This window comes from Engraulis encrasicolus, chromosome 6 (assembly GCF_034702125.1).
Source record: "Engraulis encrasicolus isolate BLACKSEA-1 chromosome 6, IST_EnEncr_1.0, whole genome shotgun sequence".
Classification (NCBI taxonomy): domain Eukaryota; kingdom Metazoa; phylum Chordata; class Actinopteri; order Clupeiformes; family Engraulidae; genus Engraulis; species Engraulis encrasicolus.
The window spans coordinates 28,034,862-28,056,497 of record NC_085862.1 but is presented as its reverse complement, the minus strand read 5'-3'; the positions used below and the strand labels follow the sequence as shown (position 1 = coordinate 28,056,497).

Genomic DNA, 21,636 nt, shown 5'->3' with positions numbered 1-21,636 from the left:
ACCTGGCACCAAAAGTCATACAAAAACTGATACATGGCCTTCTTTCCTCTCTGAAAGTAAGAACCTGGAAAATTACTCTCCTCGAAACAGGGCCGCCTGCTCCGCACTGCAACTGCAACCCTACGTGTATTGCGCTGATTTTTGTAGTCATGGTTACAAAGAAAACAAAATTATGGCCGAGATAAATATGGGCGTCATTACAGAGACGCGCACAACTCCTCCATTACTGTTCCTCTGCCGTTTTGCTTACAGAACATAAAAACAAAAACACGCCTGCTCCACCATCCCTGGGTCGGTCTATTTGTTATCTTTCTTAGTCATGGGGACCGCTGTGTATATCATATTTTGAGCACAGCGATTAAACAGAATAAACATTTTGGTGAGGTGCAAAATATCATCTTGGAGTGGAGTAGACCTAAATCTCTGACCAATAAACTGGACAGAGTGGCTCACAGCATAAAGGAAAAACAAAAACAAAAAAAATCTCTCTTGCGCACGCAAGCACGCGCACGCACACGCGCACACACACACACCACACCACACCACACCACACACACACACACACACACACTTTGAGGCACTCCAAGTGTAATGCGAACGACTTAATGTATGCACAAACCCAGATCAAGCCCATCCCTAGCTCTCACCTGTGAGTAAAGCAATGGTTCTGCACTTTTAGTCAACAGTGTATATTTGGTTTGGAAAGTGGTGGGGACAAATTGTCCAGTGTTAATATTATTTCACATTATATTTGTTACAAAGTGGTGGGGACGCTTTAAGATAATCACAGAAGTGGTATGGACATGTCCCCACCATCCACCCCATAAATGAAGCCCATGCTTTTAGTTATATCATTATCAACAATAACATGGGAAAGGAAGGCAACATTTGATTATTGGGGACCAAAAGTTGTTCCCCACAAATCAAACTTTTCTTGGTGATATCTTTGGAAATGTCTTCCCCTTGCGTGTAGCTGTACCAGGGCCACACACACACAATTTCCAACCACACAATCCGTTAATCACACGCACACACACACACACAGACACCAAAGTTATTTTGGTCCAGGCACATTCAGCCATTGACAAGCACCTCCATCACCTCTGGTCCTGTGGGAGCCGGGAGAGACACACTACACTACACTACACTGCCCTGCCCTCTGTTTAGTCTGGCATTTTAAAGAGCTGCTGTCAGGAGACTCTTACCCCCCCCCCCCCCCTCCCCCCCTTTACACCTCACCCTGTTACTCCCCATCACACCCCCACCCCCTCCGCCACCAGCGTCCCATCATGCTGTGTGTCCGCCAGTCAAGAGCCAGTGTTTCCCACAGAAATTTTGGAAACTATGGGGGCAGCCGGGATTTTTTTTGTCCGGGGGGGGGGCCTTTTCACTGGCCTTTTTTTTTGGGGGGGGGGGGGGGGGGGGGGGGGGGTTGTATTCACGCAGTGTAAATGCAAAATGGCAAAATAATGAGTACAGTATGACATTGGCTGAAATGTAGGCCTACGCCTACATTTCAGCCATTTATATTTTGAGAAATAAGGCTACATAATACACATGCAGGGGTCTATGTAATGAAAAAAATAATAAAACAAAATAGGAGCAGAGATAAGAATTTAAGATTGCTGTGAAATTGTTAACGCATAAACAAAAAGGGTCTAAGAGGGTAGGCTATGCCTTTTCCCCACACACACATTCTACGTGAGGGGTGCTGGTCACAGGGCCAGTTTTTCAAAATTCCTCCCATTAAAAGGGCTGAACAACATATTACACATTTATGTCTATATTCACATTCATTACACATTAATTTCTATATGCAGCCCGATGTCTCCTCTGCCTTGTCAATGAAGGCCTGTCACCTAACTCATTACAACTGTAAAACAAAGCCTGGGGAGTGTTAGTAAACTCATCCCAACTGTCCCTTCTCGGAAGGTTTTTTTTTTTATTGCTCCCAAACCCAAGTTAACTACAACAACTTGACAAGGCTTTTGATCCCTCTCTCTTTCAAACACTTGTGGTTTTCTCTAGGATGTATTTACTCCAGGAGGAAAATGCGAAGGAAATCGTAATTGAAATCGCTTTTAACAAACCCGGAAATCGTAAAAAAAAAAAAAAAAAAAGTAAAAAAAAAAATTTTTTTTTTTTTTTTTTTTTTACATTTTCGGAAACTATGGCGGCCAAATTTAAACTATGGCGGGCCGCCATAGTTTCCTCAATGTATGGGAAACACTGAGAGCTGTCCACTTCCGCTGCCTCACCTCACTCACGCTCCAAGAGTTCCGGCATTGGCTCTCCCCCCCTGAGCGACCATGTTTAAACATGAAGGCATGAATGAATAGGCTCTAGGTTGTTTCATATGCATGAGAGTAGCCACGTCTGACATTGTTTTCAAAAATAAATTCATGGAGACTTTGAGAGGACTAAGAGGGAGGCATGGAATTTTCTCATAGCCTATAGCGAGTGGAATTTTCTATGGCTAAATTCCAAATCTGTAACTGTATATTATATCAGTATTTGCATGTACTGCACACATTACTACTAAGAATAAACTCTGAAAAACAGGTAGCCCTACTACAGTAAATCACACAACCTGAATTCACAACAGTGACACCCTTTGAAATAGACAAAACCCTTTGGACGGAAGCCAAATCAAGAGGGCTAGACATGGCATGTGAAGCCAACTTCACAAAGGTACAAAAAAAAGGCCTATTATGAAGTGCCTGAGCGAGACTCTGCACCGGCCATATGTCAAAGTCATGTGACTGTGATTTGGACGTCAGTGAATATCATGACCCAAAGCCATTCATCTCCTCTCTTCCCTTCCCCGTGGGAACCGTTAAGTCCAGAACGATTTCGCTCAAACAGCGGCAGATCTCTTGTCTATGCACGAAAACATCCCACGAAACAGCACGTCTCGATGTGAGATTTTATCAAATGCAATTGCACTGCACAACTGTACAAGTCAAACTAAATTATCCTGTTTACCAGAACATGTTTACAGTATGTGGCATGGAGTGACTCATCATGTTGGCATGAAGGGTGAAGAGCATCAGTTACAGTGGGGCATCTTCAGATGATGCTCCATGTACATCCATACCTAGCCAAAGAGTTGGGAAAATACAAAGACTTTCTTGATTTATACACCACTTCTCTGAGGACACATAAGTGTTGACTGTACAAGGTCGAGCAATGGCTGACTGTTATATGGTTTTCACATTTTATTTTTCCCATTATTCTTTAATTCCCATGCCATTCTCTAACACTACGCGTAGTGCATTGTCAACAAGGAAACCCATGGGTGACCGTGCACTGCACAGTGCAATATGGCCATACTCAGGGCTTCTGTCACCTTTGGGGCAGTCAAATGCATGCCCCCCCCCACCACCACCCAATACATACAATGTAATGAGGACCCAAGTCTAAGGCCCACACCTCAGTCCTGGGTCCAGGACAACTGACCCCATTGTCCCCCTCCCCTGGTCATGCTATCGTTACGGACAGTGTCCAGTATCTTAAGATGGACGATTACACTGTCAAGTTCAACTGCAATCTCTGATATTTCCTCTGACTCATCTGAGGAAGCTCATCAGTCACGAGTCCCCACACTGGCGCCTGAGATGAAGTATGAGTCAAGCAGCTTCAGCAAGACAGCTTGGCTATATCTGGCTATTGGGAGGCTTCTAAATCGCGCAAATGACAGCTTCCTCTCAGAAAGCGTTTCACCACAATGCCACGTTTAGGTTGTTAAGTGGTCCTCAAAATATCACTGTATAATGTTTACAAAAAAATGGTTCCGACAACCTGAGAGGGCTTACAAGGTTGCAACACAGTGATTGTTTTACACCGCCATCGTTTTAAGGGCAAGGTTTCAGGGATACACAAGGACAACCTCAGCACATGCTACCCCCTGTCCTCCCTCACATCTCAAGAACAGCAGACATCCTAGTCAGTCATTTTTTCAAAACCTCTTGAACTTATAAAAGATCTGGAACACCTATGCACAGCCAGGTTCCAGGTGCTGGTGAAGTGCAGTTATCAGTAATCCATAGTAAGAAAAGAAGGATCACCGCACACTGGTGGACTTAGTTTTTGCTGTTTTATTTAGGTGAACAACGCGTTTCGCATTGCGCTTCGTCAGGTTCACTTTTGTTCACCTCTTGAACTTAATCAGTGTGCAGTGTTGTGTTTCATATGAGATCTGTATGAGGGGCCTAGTCGTCAGACACCCAAGAGCCTTCCTTGACGTCGCCAGTGAAGTCAGTCACATTTTTTTCCACGCAAGCCCAGCCCAATCTTAGCAATCAAGTGGAAATAAACAAAATCAATGCCATTTAAAAGGAAGTGAGAAGGGAAAGGTACATGCGGTCTGAAAGTGATTCTTTGCGGCCAGTCAGAATTTCCCCAAGGAGTGCATTTTGAAAACCTTTGATTTAAGCTTTCAATGTGGTGAGAGAGCATAGGGGAGGGGGGAGTCTATAGGCCAACAGCAACAGTGGTAGGGCTGGACTTGTGGACTTGTGCATCTCACGATCTTTGGTTGATCAACAAATCATCATCAATTGATTGGTGCTCTTGAATCAAGCTTGAAATTAAGTAAACTCCAAAAACCTGACAAACACATGTCCTCAGGCACAGGATGAAACACAACAGTATTACAAAAAGTCCTTTCGAGGAAAATAAACCAATATTAACTGGTCTGCGCAGAGAAGGTATTGAAGTCAGAAAGGTGTCTTTCCACCATCCTAACTCCCCTCCGTCCTTGCGCTTGTGATGACGTTGCAAGACATCATTGACGACAAGTTTACGTAATTCAATATTGCGCAAAAGCGCAATTTAAAGGTCATTTTCTAATTTGCAATCAGGATGTTGAATGGAGAAAAAAGCCCCTAAAATGCTGTTGTGGCTAGGCTGACAGCAGGGAAACTTTGCCGTTTTCTCCATGGAGGCTGGGCAGTAGCGGGCCATAGCAAAGTGCGAGGCCACAAACACAGGCCGAGGACCGGAATTAGGATAATGGAATGGACTCTATGACTGGTGGATTTGGATTTACATGGACAAGATCCTACTCATGGATGAAAAGTGCCATGAGTACACTTTCCAAGCCATAATCAATACTTAGAAAAAATGAATGGTGGTAGTCAATATGCAAAGATGGCATTAGTGAAAGGGCAACATAAATCCAGTCAATAAACTACTAAAAATGACACATTACATTTAAACTAGAGCATAAGACATATCAAAGCAAGTAACCTGCTGATTGTTTTCCGTTTTTACCAAAAATTACAAATAGGCCCTACAAATACAAAAACAATATGGAAACAATGTGTTCCTTGCTGTAAAACTATGTGCAGTTATGTATACTCAAAATCTCTCCGATGCATTCTTTTCAACCAACTCTACATTAGCTACACTTTGGCAGACAATACAGAGATGAGTCAGAAACAACTTTTGATCAGTTACAAAATTATGTTCTTTAATCCCTATATTTGTTAACTTACTGAATTCAAGCCATTAAGCAGGGATTCCTCTTGCAATGCTAAGTAGGCCTACATGTACTGTATGCAAGTCCTAGGCCTATGTAAGTATGTATAGAGGAATGCACTTAAGTACGCAATTACCTCTATGACTGTTTTAAGTCCTTACTATCAGTATTGTATATTTTTAGGTGTAATGTGTCATGTGGCAGCTTTGTGAACGTCCAAACCAAATGTCCTTCCAGACCAATACATGAAAATTGAAATCTAGGCTTTAAAGGGACACTGTGCAGAAAATGGTCAAAAAAGGTACTGCAACTATGCTGCTCATTGAAACCGGGTTGCCTATTGCCAAATTTGATCTTTACATGAAAGTTTACTAAGTAATAAACAAATGTTTCCTAGTATGATCCAAGTACAGTCATTTTTGGAAATTCAAAATGGCGGACCATGGAGAAGATCACCATTTTCATGTATGAAAAGTGCAATTTTTCCAGTCATAATGAATACTTATAATTTGATGGTGGTGGTAAGCATTCATGAAAAAGGTAACTTTAGTGAATGGGCAGCATTAATTCTTGAAATAAACAACTAAAAATCTCACACAGTGTCCCTTTAAACAATCTGTCAATGGTGTAACAACGAGAAACATTGAAAACATCTGAAACTTTTTTGGGAATACAGCAAGTGAACAACTGCGGCAATACAAGGGCGGTATACTCCACATGGCTGCAGCTTTAGATCCAATATTGCCATCCACAGGTCAATTGACAACATTACAAGACAACCAAAGCAGAGGAGAAGGGGACCAACTCAATATACACTGTAAAAAAAAAAAAAAACACCACAATAAAGCAATGCAACTCCAAGTCAATTATACTTCTGTGATATCCGCGTGTCCAGTTAGGAAGCAACACTCATTGTGAATATGTTATGTGCAAAATTAACAAGCAATGGGTATGAATGAGAGGTAACTAGAAATGCACTCCTAGAGTGCCAAGGAAGCTGTTTGATAGAACATTTGCCTATGTTACACCCTCATTTTTTCCCCCAAGTCTTTTTGCCTTGTTTGTGGAGTTAGAATTGTCAAACTTCGCCCTATCCCGCAATAGTGAAGAATCTTTTTTTTTAAATCCTGGATTTGGATCACCACAAAAAATATGTGCATAACTTTGAGTTATCCTGCTGACAAACAAACCAACGCGACTGAAAATATAACCTCCTTGGCAGAGGTAATAAACAAAAACAGCCCAAAATAATTCTTCTGTAGGTGGTGTTCACAGACCATTTATTTTTGTTCATCCTTCCTGGTTCTCACGCAGACCCACGTGCATTTTCGCCCAACTTCCTGAGAACCAGGTTAGTTACAGTTAGGGCCATAAATATTTGGACATCTGCACAATTTTCAGCTTTTTGGTGCTGTACACCATCCCAATGGATTTGAAATGAAACAAACGACATGTACATTAACAGCAGACTTTCAGCTTTAATATGAGGGTGTTTGCGTCCAAATCGAGTGAACTGTGAAGGAATTATGACATTTTCTATCAGTGCCACCCCATTTTTAAGGGACCAAAAGTAATTGGACAGTCTAGTATTTATACATCAAACTTTCAATTTTTAATTATTTGGTTGCAAATACTTTCCAGTCAGTTACAGCCTGTAATTTGCAATCCATAGACACTGGGTTTTATCTCTGGTGATGCTATGGTGAGCTCTCTATTGCAACAGTCTTCAGTTCCTGCTTATTCTTACGGTATATTCCCTTCAGTTTTGCCTCCAGCAAGTGAAATGCTTGCTCAACCGTACTCAGGTGAGGTGATTGACTGGGCCATTGAATAATATTCCACTTTTTTGGGATAGAAATGGCTTAGTGGCTTTCAGATGAAGCTTTGGGTCATTGTCTATCTGCACCGTGAAGCATTGTCCAATGAGTTCAGAACCATTAGGTTTAATATGACATGATAATATAGCCTGAAAATCTTCAGAATTCATCCTGTGGCACCAGATACAGAATATTGTCTGTCATCCATAGCATTTGTCTTCCATGTCTGCCAGGTAATTTGGTGTTACTTTTTTTTCCAATATTCTGAACTCTTGAATTAGTCATATTCAATGTTTCCCCATCTCTCAAATGGGTTTGTTTTGACTTTTTTCAACCTTATGATGGCTTACATCACTGATGGTGACAGGTGGACTTTGGATCTCATGGATATTCCATACAAATATATGGAAATGCAAATGGAACACTTCAAATTAACTCCAAGACCTTGTATTGACATCTTGGTGATGGTGTAGTAAGGGAATAACACACATCTGACTGGAAAATAGCTGAAAAGCCTACTGTCCAATTACTTTTGATCCCTTGAAAAGTGGGCAACACACACAAAAAACGTTGCGATTTCATTCCTGTTTGTGCGATATGGATTTTAACACCCTCACATTAACGCTGAGAGTCTACAGTTAATGCACAGCTTGTTTGTTTTATTTAAAATCCATTGTAGTGGGGTATAGGGTGGAAAAGGATGATAATTGTGTTGCTGTCCAAATATTTCTGGCCCTAACTGTAGATGGGGGGAAAGCCCCCCTAAAGTCACTCTGCCTGCCTAGGTTGGCGGCAGGAAACTTTATTGATTTCACCATAGAGACAGGGCATCAGAGAAGCACCAGGCCACAAGTAAAAGGAGAGGATGAGAGGAACTTGATTGGAATTGACTCAAGGTGCTGACTTGAAAAGGAAAAAGGAGACCCTGCCATGGCCAAGCGGTAGGGTACTCTTATGCCATGCGGCCGACCCGGGTTCAATTCCCAGCCCAGGTCATTTGCCGGCCCCTCCCCGTCTCTCTCCCCATTCGCTTCCTTTCCACCTCTCATACTGTCCCATCAATAAAGTTGAAAAAAGACCAAAATGATTTTTTTTTTTTTTTTTAAAGGAAAAAGGAGGCTAAGACATGGTACTGTTAAAAATTTTAATGTAATTCTCAAATACATTTGATATGACAATTGTACATAAACCTTTACATAACAACATGTTTCAGCAGTTAGCTGCTTTGAACTTTTCTTTTTAATTAATGTTTTATTTTTTTGTTGTTGCACTTTTTATTGCTAAAGCTCAAAGCAATGAGAGACAATTTACACAGATTTTTTTTTTTTTTTGAATGGTCAGAATAGGCATCTACCCCTCCATGAGGTTTGACTGCATGGCCTGATTAATATTAGCGGCACAATGGAGCGGTCATAGTGTAGGCAGGGCCATCGTTCAAAAAAAAATTCAGCTCGACCGACCAACCAACAACTCTCTAGTTGACTGCTACATAGGCCCTTACTGTAGATCCGTTGAAATAAAATCCCCCAATTTCTTAGCTCATAGCTGAGGCTCTTTTTTGACTCATTATCAATGTGAATAAAGAAATAATCTGTTCACAGATTAAATAATAAAAAAACAACCCAACATCAACAAGACACTCCATTCCTATAACCCTACCAAAGGCAAACTTACTGACCAGGACAAACAAAACAAAAACAAAAACTAAAACAGGTTTGAGGGCTGGGGGCTATACGATAATGATGCACGAATCACAAAGAGCCACTGGCAAACACGAGGGACAAGAGGGGTGAGGGCAACACCACCAAAAACATGAAAGGACCTCCCTACTAACGAAACAAAAACCTCAAACACAATCAGGTTCGCTTGAGGTCTGATACCTGTGCAAAGTGGCGTCATGGAGCATGCGCTCACTCGCTTGCGCTCAACGTATCGAGTAGATGGGTTTTTTTTTTTTTTAAACGGGCGCATATTGTCATATTACAGTACTGGCATCGGGTTGGGTTGAAACATAGCTGAGTCACACGGGCAAAGTGGCTTATTAGTGTGGCACAGTGCTAACAGGTGTTGTGATTGAGACCACAGTGGCCATTCAGGTGAATTACCTGAATAATAATAATAAAGAACCGCATTGTTCACTGTGTGTGTTGTGTAGTGCGTGGCTCTGGAAAAAGTAAAACGGCACACGTGGTTTAGATATGAATGTTAAAGAGCATTTTTTTTGTTCTTGGCCCGTTTTCTTAGTGTGACTGCGAGTGTGTGATAATGGAGAACATATGAGGTATAGAAATGCCTCCTCGAACTGAACTACCTGCCTATATGGGACGTCCCATGTCTACACTGTACGCCGCCTGCAACAGTGCTTTTGCAAAAAACACACACGAGACCAGGAACATTTCGTCAGTCAGTAAGTCAACAGCACGGACAGCCAACCTGCACGTTTCTGGATACCACCGATGGGCTGATTGGTTAGTAATTACTTTCCCAGATCTGAGTACACTTCACTCAAACTAAATAAACAATGTCCAGATAAAGTAATAGAGTCCAAGGCCATGACAAGAGCTGGTGCTCTCACATGCTGGTGCTCTCACTGTGTTCAACATTTCATCTCTTTGCTAGGACACTGCAAGTTGTCATTTGTATCCAGATATGCGCCTGGAAAAGCATGGACAAGCCTGGTTACCGCCGCTCGTAGGGGTGGGCGCTACGACGATTTCAAATCGTGGAATGGAGTACAAGATCGTCTCTAATTTGCCAAAGTGGAGAAATCGTATAGATCGTCTTGCAGTGAGGATGTTTACTATCAGTATCAGAGTGATGTCTACTTACTTAGTGTTGTTGACTTCACTTTTATTCTTTACATTATTGTATCTCAATTGTGCACTTTATGAGAGTGCCATCAGTGTGTTTATATTTAATAGCCAATTACAAATTGCAAGTATATAACACATTTTTGTTGTTTTTTATTTTTTCGATCGAAGATCCTGATAATAATTTTAAAAAAAATCAGAATCGAAATGTTATGTTATGAAATCGTGATATGACATTTTTGACATATTGCCCACCCCTTGCCGCTCCTTTGATTAAACAGGGCGAGACTTAGGGACTGCGATAAATAAGCCTTGTTTGTAGATCAGACTTGACCTGTCATGAAATGAACAATAATGCAACTTCAGCACTTTTTTTTATCTTTACAGAAACTGGCTATATAAAATTCAAAGGCTGTGGCTCCCAAAACAATTTTTATTTTAAAGATTTATAATGACATGAACCAGAGCCCAACCATGGTGAAGGAGGGACAGGGACAAAATGGATGATAAAACAAACATTTAAAGCAAACAGCTCTTATGTGGGCCAAGTCCTAAAATTACAATATCAACTGTTTTTAAAAGCCAGAATGTAAACATTTGTACTCGTAGATGGAAAACTACCACTTAACCACTTCAACATTGACCTTGATAAGACACATTTTTGATCAATGTTCAACCCCTGCTAATGTATTTAAATAGTTTAAATTCATATTGATGGGAGAGATAATAGAGAACGAGAGAGTAGGGTGAGACAAAGTGGGTGAGTCAGAACAAGAAGAAGAAGAAAGGGGGAGAAGAAAGGAGGAAAAGAAAGATAAGCAGAAGAGGAGGAAGAAGAAGAAAAGTGCTGAAGAATTCCGGCCCTTTAACAAAGACAAATGCCTTACATTCATATCTGAGCCCTGTGCCCATAGGAAACTGCCCTGTTTGCCTGCTACACAGCAGGATGTAGCGAATGTGGTAGACGACAAGAAAGAAAAAACAAAAACAAAAGACAAAACACGTAACACACATATAAACAAAGTGACAAATCTATAGTTTGCCCAGAAGAAAGTACAAAATAAATCGGATTATCCTTTACAACACCTCAAGGCTGCTCGCTCAGTAATATACATATAGATTTCAACATCTTCAACTCGATAATACTACAAGTAATTTTTTTTGTCTTTTTCTTAGTAATGTTTTTTGTAGTTAAAATACATATTTTTCACATCAAAGGCTTTTTTGTAGTACAAGATGAGGAGTACAATATAATACAAGGATTCAAAGAGTATTTCGTCTCACCGCTCTGAGGAAAAGAAATATTTTTTTTTTCTTCTTTAAAAAAAAAAGGGTAGCTACGCTTCACTGAAGGAAATTAGATCAACTTTTATTAATCTATATCTCTTAAGAAGTACTGAACAAACACCATTGTATTTGTGAAACACTGAAATGAAGCCTGCTCTGTGTACGGAACCGTCTCTCTCTCAGACAAGCCAGTAATGGCAGTATAGTTTGCAAACATGCGATATGTTCTTATTGTAAACAGTTACAGACATGAGGGGTTTGAGAGGGGGAAGGGAGGTGTTTATCTGTCGAAGCAATGAAACCATTTTAACGGTAATAGCCAGAACTGTCTTTGGGGCACTCTCTTCTTTTTACAGCATAGCTCGCCAGGTCGACTTCATATTCCAATGCGGCTTAAGTATCAAACTGCATGACAAATGTTATAAGGAAATTCTGTCATCTTTCCTCTATTTTATGGCTATCTGGAAATGGTCACTAAACCACACTTAAACAGTCCAAATTAAAAAGACTAAGACTAACATGTTAATAAGTTAAATCATCACCAAGTCTTTTCTATGATGATGGAAATAGTCATCGTTCAGTGGTGTATAAATATGTGATTTAAAAAAAAATGTCTTTCAAATGATTTATTAACCTCCTCTAATAGTTTTGATGGGTCTTGGCAGACCTTACAAGAGGGTGAAACGAAAAATAGATACAACCGAAATTTTCTAGAAAACGCAAGGAGGCATATCCTCCCAATGACTTAACAGAAAAGCGGCTAACAATGATCCGTCTTTATAAAAGATAAAAGTTTGTGATTCACAGATATGTTAGAGACTACTCCATGAGAAGAAAATAAATGTGTGAATGAATGGTGTGAAATTGAGGACTGGCTGGCTAGACTAACCTCTTCTATTTTCTCTCCGCATCAATTTCAAGGCCTTCAGGAGGTACTACTTCTACTGCTGTGGACAGACGGATAAAATGCAAATGGATCAAAGATGACCCACAAACACACAAAAAAAAAATCGAAAAGGGGAAAAAAAGACCAAAAAAAAAAAAAATCTCCAGTCACCCTCAAACCTTAAAAGATCCTTCCATTCCAATGCAACGGCCGTCGACTCATCAATATGATGAGGCTTCCGCACAGGGCCAGTAGGGGGTGCTGGAGGAGCTCGGCAGACCACCACGCCCTCCACTGCAGACACACCGGGAGACGAAGGAGAGAGATGGAGGACCCAGGGATGGAGGAGGGGGAGGAGGAGAAGAAGGGGGAGGAGGAGTAAGAGGGGGTACCAGCACAGTGTCTGTTGGGAGGGAGAGAGGAGGGCTGTCGGGTGGCAATGAAGCCACTTCAGTCCACAGGAAGGAGGGCGAGAGTGGAACAGGCGAGAGAGGTGAAGTAGGGGAACGACCGAAGCAGAGGAGAGAGAATGTGAGCGAGAGAGAGAGACGAGAGGTTGGACAGCGCAAGGGGATGGAAGAGGCTTTGTGTGTAACAGAGAGAAAGAGAGAGAGATAAGCAGATGAAGAGAGGAGAGGAGAGGAGAGGAAAAGAGAAGAGAGGAGAGGAGAAGAGAGGGGAGGAGAGGGGAGAGGAGATGAGGGGAGGAGAGGGGAGGAGAGGGAGAGGGGGAGAGGAGAGGAGGGGAGGAGGGAGAGGGGAGAGGAGAGGAGGGGAGGAGAGGGAGAGGGGGAGAGGAGAGGGAGAGGGGGAGAGGAGAGGAGCTGAGGTTATGTGCTCTCTTTGGGCACGGTCTCCCCTTCTTCTGCCTCACCTGCAGAGAGACACACAGGAAAGGCCCATTCAGACACATCTACAACATTTTACGTGGTCACGTTAAATCTACTTAAGGCACAACAAAACTAGTTTCATGTATTTCCACACATAATTTGAAGAACAAGACCATAACAGCATGTAGCAGCATTCATTATGTTATGTTAGCCTTGTGGACACTGAACAACATGGTCTAAAATGCTCCTAGGTGCACACTACTTTTCACTTGAATGTTTAATCGACTATGTATGTAACTTGCTTTTAAAAGAGCAGCTTGGTGAGAATTCCAGGGAGCCCCAGTTATAACAAGTGTGTGTGCTATTGTACTGTAGCTTGGCCTATGAAACCATGGATAAGGTAACACCGGTTCAAAGACAGTACATGGTGGCAGGGCCCTGAATTAACTTTTTGCACCACCAGCCAAAATGGATCTTACTAGCCAAACACACATTCTCCGATGAGTCAAAGTGGCTTGTAAAGTTGGTGTTTTCTACCAGCCAAACCAAAATTTCACAAGCATTTAGTCGGTTGGCTGGTGTTAATTTAGAACCCTGCATGGTAGTATCTAACTATGCATTTAGCAACAATGCATTTAGCATTCACTCGAAGTGTAGACTTGACCATTCACTCACAACACTCTCTCAATGCATATCTGTAGAAGTACAAAAGAGACCAAATCAGTCCCTCCAGGAATTTGCAATGCTACAATTGGCAACTTCAGTGAATTCTTGCAAATTCCAAGCGATATCGCAACTTATCAACATGATTTCCCGCAACTTTTGGCACTTTTAGGCCACGATGACGATATGATACAACTCCATTCTTTTCCAAATTACTTTTCCACTTCTATTATGTCATGGAGCTAGGGCATTGGGCAGGGGACAGTGATTCGATTACCGGTATTTTTGATACTTGAGAATGCCCCGCAACACGATTCGATCGCCGGCCATAGGATCGATGCATCAATACATGTGGATTATTATTTACACCCCTGCATGTTTCTACTGCATTACCGCTTGAGGGTGCGGGTGTGGGTGAAGGAGCAGTGGTGCTGGCAGCAGCAGCAGTGGTCTGGGAGGGCGAGCTGGTGCCGGCTGACGTGGTGCTGGAGCCATGCTGCTGGTTCTGATTCTGGTTCTGGTTCTCCTCGTCGCTGTCCTCCTCGGGGGCGCGGGCCAGCTCCGGCAGCAGCAGGACGGGGGGCAGCTTGGACTCTGGCTCCTGCTCCGCCCGACTACGCAGCGCCAGGATGCGGTGGTGCAGCGCCGCAAACAGCTGACCCGTGTCCTTGGAGCTGGCCTGCACACACACACACAGCGCAGGCACGCACACGGGAAGGCAGACACACACACAATTTAATAAACAACCCAAAACCCGTATAGGCCATAAAGAACTATTAGGAATTAACAGAGCATCCCACATTCACGGCTGGCTAGCAACCGAAGACATCCACACACACCAGCACTGATGGTATGATTCTAATGAGCAAAAGTCCTGAATCTTTTTTTTGTTCTGTTTTCCAAAACGATCTTAACAAATCATTGCATATCAGACCATTTTGACAGTGGCATAAATCCTGAGGACATACTGTATCATGTGATTTCATCATCACTCTGGTTTCTTAAGCTGCTGGGAACAACCAGGCCACAGGAAAAAAAAAACATGCTGTATCGTTTGCGGTGAGTCATTTTATAGATGTTTGAGTCAGGAATACAGTGCTTCTATGAGCCATTCTCCCAGGCTAGGTTACCACCATGCTGATGCCAGAACTCAGTGAGGATTAGCTCTGGCTCTGACTCATTAACAGTTGTGTCTCTGCTTTCAGCCATTTTCCCATGAGTTGTAAATAAGGCATGTGTGTGGGGTTGATCGTAGCCAACTCACTCATAGTCATAGTATTATTACGGCAAAAAAAGGAAACCCAAATGAACCATTCTGGAGAGGAAGAAATCTGTCCAGATCTCCAATCTAACCTATACTTCCTTGTTGAAAAGTAGCGGTATGTTGACTTTAATGAAGATTAAAAAAACTATTACAATGCATATGCTATATGTATTTGCATATGTATATGCATTTGCTATATGTTTACTACAATAATGTGTATGGTCTTTGTGTATGTTTTGTATTTGTGTATTTATGTAAGCTGTCAGACACCTTAATTTCCCTCTGGATTAATAAAAGAACTACCAGTAAAAAAAAAAAAACAATTACAAAAAATGAAGACTCTTCCCAGATGAGAACACTTGCTTATGGTATCATTATCATTCTAACTTGCTGAGTTTGATGCAGTTATTGGTGCATATTACACAGTGAAAATAAAAATGAATGTCCGCACACTGCTCTCGTGTTGCTTTTTTAAATCTTTTTTTTCAAGTGAGTCATCAGACAGTATCCTGACCTTTTGTCATGCACCTGCGTCTTGGACGTGCGCACTACTAGCCTCCTGCATATTACACAGTATCCCTAGCATACACATAACTCCTGCTAAGTGAATTGGCTCCATCAATTCAAAGCAAATGGTAAAATATCTTATGAAAACCCATACAAAGAATTAATTTGTAAGCCTGTTTCATTAGGAAGTTTATCACTCCAGATCAGAGCAATGATTCATGACCAGACATGCTGCCACATTTTCTTGAAACCAGCCAACTTGCAAACACGTGGGTCTTAAAAACTGGTAGTGAGAATGTACCGGTAGTGCACACTATTGCGGGATGTGGCCTGCACAGACTGGCAGGAAAGATAACGGAACGACATTTGCACACAATATATTTGATGGATGACAAATCTTACAACTGCAATCTGCTGCAGGAGTGCAACTCAGCTTCTTGTCTGATCGTAATTCAACCAGGCCTTTGATCTGATCTGAGATAACTTCACCTTCTTTAGACAGGGTTCAACTGACAGAATGTGGAAACAACACCGATAGGACACAAAACACAAAAGGAGCAAAAAAAAATGCATGAATGTGAACTATAATTACAACCTAAAAACAGTTAGAGATTTTGTCCTTTTTGAAGTGGGACTGACCAAAAAAAAAACTATGGGAACTCAACGGTCCCTTGGCCATTTATGTACCAAAACCCCCCAATGCACTTGAGGCATTAGCAGTTCACCATAGAGCGCTTTTGCCCCTCTCACCATCTGAACAGGCCAGTTGGCTGTAACTAAAGTAATGGCTCAAACTGGTAGGCAAAACCCTGCACAACGCTCCATTACACACGAATTCCAGTCAATCCAGTTACTCACAACATTCCAATAGTTCAGACTGGCCACGTATACAAGATGTTTTTCATTCTGAATTTATTCATAATCAAATAGTTTAGTTGAGTTTACGCACTTTGCGGCACTTTCATTTATTCCGAATTGTGAAACATTTACACTACGTTTTCAAAGTGGAGTTACATTTCATTCAGAATTCACTCAATTCAATTCTGAATAAAACTTCTCTTATTAACGATGCAAATGAATTTTCTGATTTTGTCTGGGACATATCTGAAGGTGTGCAGGGAGGATTTTGTCTGGGGCATAATTGCGGCCCACTGAGCCATTTCATCTGGCCCGCATGGCTTTTATATGAAAGACAAATTTAAAATCCAATATGATGCTCTCACCCCAACATTCTTAGAATGGTTACCCAATACAGGGGTCTTTGGGCTTGGAGAACAAGCAAGGTTGTATTCATCAATGAAATAGTCAAATATTTACATCAATGTACATTATTTTGTTATTTATGAAAAAAGTTGCCGGCATGACCCAATTGTGGCCTTTCAGCTAAAATAATTGCCCACCCCTGGCCGAGCCGTGGCTCTAATGGCTGGGCACTGGACTGCTACGCGGGCGACCCGGGTTCGATTTTCAGCCCAGGTCATTTCCCGATCCTTCCCTGTCTCTCTCTCCTATCTCGTTTCCTGTCAACTCCCACTGTCCTGTCTGAAAAATAACCCCCCCCCCCAACCAAAAAAAACCTTTGCCCACCCCTGGCCTAGACTTACCGAGATGAGGAAGACCTTGACGCCCTGGTCCTCTGTGTCCATGGCGGTGATGCGGATGCTCTTCTCACTGGCCTTGTCCACCTGCATCTGAGGCCACAGCTTGGTGTTGAGGATCAGACGCAGGCTGCCCTGGGTCCGCATCACTGCACAGGACAAGCAGGTAGGTGCACGCACGCAGTCACACGCACACACACACGCACGCATACAAACACGCGCGCACACAAACACACGCGCAAGCGACACGCACGAAAGCATGCACACGAACACACACAAACACACACATCTGAATCTCAAACCTATGTAAGGTGCTCACAAAAACACACAAAACCATGTTTTCAATCTTTCACTCTGGCAACACAGAAATAGCAAGAGAAAAGACAGTAAATAAATATTACATTCCAAAGAGTACAATTAACAAGTTACAAGTAATCTGGGGGGGGGAGACGAATGCATGAAGGGATAGAAATTGACACTTCACAGCAAGTCATTTTCAAGAAACTTTCAATACAGGTGAAAAGCCAGAGCTGAATTTGAACTTGAGGCACCAATGACGTGTTAAAAATGTGCTGCATTACCCAATGATACGTCAATAATGTGCGTTACCCAATCTCGACTGAAGCGTTCCATCATCTGTTGACGCCATGTCATTAAGTCGGAGAAGACCTCTTCCCCTCTCGATCCACGACTGGGTCGTCTTGTCGAACACGAAAAGCTTGCCCTGCACCTATGTAAACAAAACACGGCCAATCAACCGCAAGAAAAACCTTCCTGCACGCACATTCACTCCTGTTCAGGTGAAGGCTGACAACTGTACAGGTTTGTGTGCTTCTTAAAAGGGGCTCAAATATCATCTTAAAAAAAGGAGCTTAACGACTTCATTATATTGAGGCCCTTTGACTGAGTGTAACTAATAGCCATTTGAATCTAACTGTGGTGGTCACAAAAACAAGAACATTGTCAGTCCAGTCACATTGGTTCCCCCTGTGAGCACATCATTAATCTCACTCAGTAAATTCATCAATGCATGCAACTACTACTCAGCTTCTCACTTCTCCAATGAAGCAATCAATGCAACTCTCCAACATGTATCTGCACATACACATTAACCAAGCAAGGCTCTCTGTGCAAACTAACATATTCAATGCCATTGATTGAATTCAGTCCTGAAGGATTCAGACAACAGCTGTATTGAGCAACTATCAGCACTGTCAGATGAAAGTCCACCACCACGACCAGATTACAGATCCCATGCAAAGATGGTGCTTCGAATGTTTGCCTTTTGTGTCGGTATACACTCATACCATGACGCTGCCATAAATGAAAACTATGCAGACCCTCGCCACATCATGATTTAAAAAGTACAGGGTAGAGAACCATTTACTGTGTGCACACCTGTTCTCCTTTATTTGCTGTGCACTTAGCACAAGTAACTCTCTTTACAAGAGTAAATATAATACATTTACTCTTTACATGAGTAAATCTAATACATTAAAACTCTTTACATGGGTAAATATGATACATGAGTGAAATCTGATACAGTTCTTCTTAACCTGAGTAAATCTAATACATGTAGGTGCATTCATCTTTTTGCCAGTGCTCCTCCTGTACCTGCAGCACGTTGCTCTCGGCCTCCTCTCCGGTGCGCACCTCCACCTTCTCCAGAAGACACCTCTTGGCCGTGGCCTTGGTGTACGCCGCCGCAGACTGCTCCAGAGACTCCGCAGCCGCACTGCTGCCATCTGAGGCACGAAATGAGACACAGACATCAGAGATCCATCACATCACACCAGCAGCTCTGATACCGAGATAAAAGTGCAGTTTGTGATCTGGAGACTTCGTCTGTGACAGACACGTGGACACGGAAATGGCCAGCAGTGATGCACGGTATCTAGTGCTAATGACGTAATGATAACAGAAAGTCAGCTATAATGCTGACTCATTTTTGTGATTTCAGCCACACTCTTTGGAGCTTAAGGCAGAACCGCGTCTTAGCTTATTACCATGATATTAGCTTGACTTTAATCGCTGAAATTCACTCTGGTCGCTTTAGCCACCGACCCTCCATAGAGAAATAACGACTTCGGTCACTCCGGTAGTGTAGGCCGTGCTTGGTATACTCATAGCTTTATAGTGCAGGATATGAATCACACCATCAGCATCACTAAGGCAGCAGCTGTAACACTGCGAGAACTTTTATGATTTTCAATGCCTGTGGCTTCTAGATTTAGACATACTTTTAGGTTTAGGCTCCAGGGCTTAGGTTCCTATGCGAGTGTATGTGAGTGTATGTGTGTGTGTGTGTGTGTGTTACTGTACAAGTAGTGGTGATTGGTGATGAAGCAGGCTGTGGTTACAGTATTCTTCTCTGGGCTGTTGTCCTGCGAGGAGCTGGTGTGTGTGTGTGTGTGTGTGTGTGTGTGTGTGTGTGTGTGTGTGTGTGTGTGTGTGTGTGTGTGTGCGCGTGTGTGTGAGTGTGTGAGTGTGTGAGTGTGTGAGTGTGTGAGTGTGTGTGTGTGTGTTTTATTTTATAGTGAAGCTGGTAGTGAAGCTGGTAGCTGCTGTCCTGTGAGTAGCGTGTGTGTGTGTGTGTGTGTGTGTGTGTGTGTGTGTGTGTGTGTGTGTGTGTGTGTGTGTGTGTGTGTGTGTGTGTGTGTGTGTGTGTGTGTGTGTGTGTGTGTGTGTGTGTGTGTGCGTGCGTGCGTGCGGTAGTGAAGCTGGTACCCTTCTCTGGGCTGCTGTCGTGTGAGGAGCTGGTGGGCTCTGAGAGGGGAGCGGATGACGAGGACTCTTTACTGGTCTCCACTGACGCTTCACTGCATTTGGGGGGACTCTGAGATGGAGAGATACAAGGAGACAGAGGAAAGGGGAGAACGAAATAAGAGAAAGGGAAGGGGTGACAGAAAAAGAGAGAGAGAGAGGAGTTGAGAGAAGCCGTCAAAGAGTGGTGTACTGTGATGAGCACGTGGATTACGGAGCAAATAATCAGCGCTTGGCGGATCTTACCAGGACGCGATCAGACATGTTCTGTCCAAACACAAACTTCGCACTGGAGTCAGCGTTGCTGGCAGGCTGGCTGGGCCTTCGGGCAAAAACACAAGAACAGATCTGTCAGATTAGGTGGCCGTGGGCCGTGTACGTGTGTGTGTGTGTGTGTCTGCGCGCGTGGGTGTGTGTGTGTGTCTGCGCGCGTGGGTGTGTGTGTGTGTGTGTGTGTGAACAGACATGACAGAGAGAACGAGAGAAAGTGTGAGACATAGTCAATGAGAGAGTGAGTCAGAGGTAAAGTTTGTGTAGGCGAAGAAAATGTGCCCACACAAGAGCTAATGTTGACATATTTAGTGCTAGAGAGAGCGAGAAAGAGAGCGAGAGAGAGAGAGAGCGAGAGAGAGAAAGAGAGAGAGCGAGAGAGAGAAAGAGAGAAAGAGAGAGAGAGCCAACACATACCCTGTGGTGTTTATATACTGTAGGAAGTAATTGGTTTCCTCTGATTCTGTCGATAGAGAGGCCGTGTCTTTGCTTTTTGATGAATCGCTGTTTTCTTCCACCTGTGCATAAGAAACCTCAATCATCAGCTGACACTTTGAAAAGCATAAAAGATCAATATAACTGCCAAAAAGGAGAACACTTGCATAACACCCACCCGGCTGCACTTAAAACTCAGGCTGTGTCTAATGCAGGCCCTAACACATGACATTTCACAGTGATTTTCCAGCACAAATTGTAATAATGACGCAAAGAAAGAAAACAATACGAAAACAAGTCCGACAGGCGGACAACAGATGCGTCCGTCTATGCCCGTTCTGAACCTTTTTTGCCCAAACGCCCCCTTGGCCTCCTCATAACCTGTCAAGGCAATTTATCAATAAGCCTACCATGTACTGTATAAGCCTGGATTTGAAAAAGTACCATAGGATTTCAACAGTGTTGGGCAATTTACTGAAAAACTGTAATGCATTGCTGATTACATGTTACTGTCTTTTCAAAATAATCCCTTACACTACATTTAGCAATGTGGGGACCTAAGGCGAATTTAGCTTAGGGGGGCCATCGGTCCATCCCATATCACATTTTTTTTTAACATAAAATCTCTATTTTTGTTAGGCTATTTTTTTTTTTTTAAATCACATTTTTTTTTTTTTTTTTTTTTTTTTTTAAATTACAAACATAAAAAACAGGCAAACATTACAACCCTTTCTGGACAGATTTCAATGAATAGGCTATTTGCAATTTTGCATAGGCCTACATTAAATAAACTAAAATGTGAAATTCTCTTTTCACTTTAATATGAGAGCAGTGATGTCCCCCCCTCACTGAAGTGTTATTTCATGTGTGAGCATGATGCTGTCACCTATTTGAAGTGACGTTGATGTTGGATTTCATGGAATACTTTTAAATGCCGCTTTGGGAAGAAAACAGAGTAGGCGACAGGTGAACTGTATTTCTGTCAAAACAGTGGTCTGAGCGAGCCAAATAAGGCACGGGGGCG

The 21,636-nt window shown here is 42.5% G+C and overlaps 1 protein-coding gene and 1 non-coding gene across 6 annotated transcripts in view; both read right to left on the bottom strand.

Annotated features, from left to right (window-relative positions):
- The window catches only part of ranbp3a (RAN binding protein 3a), a 50,984-nt gene that overhangs the window by 16,422 nt on the left and 12,926 nt on the right, over positions 1 to 21,636 (bottom strand). For 3 of the 5 annotated variants that reach the window (XM_063201161.1, XM_063201164.1, XM_063201162.1), the window contains 7 exons: positions 20,595 to 20,695; positions 20,154 to 20,229; positions 19,872 to 19,980; positions 18,759 to 18,889; positions 17,754 to 17,874; positions 17,151 to 17,293; positions 13,170 to 14,454 (listed from right to left, as the gene is read on the bottom strand). In XM_063201161.1, the coding sequence (XP_063057231.1) occupies positions 14,005 to 14,454; positions 17,151 to 17,293; positions 17,754 to 17,874; positions 18,759 to 18,889; positions 19,872 to 19,980; positions 20,154 to 20,229; positions 20,595 to 20,695 (1,131 nt within the window). In that variant the 3' untranslated portion in view covers positions 13,170 to 14,004. The other 2 variants (XR_010035184.1, XM_063201163.1) reach the window with 2 other exon arrangements.
- LOC134451631 (small nucleolar RNA SNORA50) lies at positions 13,402 to 13,538 on the bottom strand. Its single transcript, XR_010035284.1, has one exon. It is a non-coding gene; the product is annotated as a small nucleolar RNA SNORA50 (small nucleolar RNA).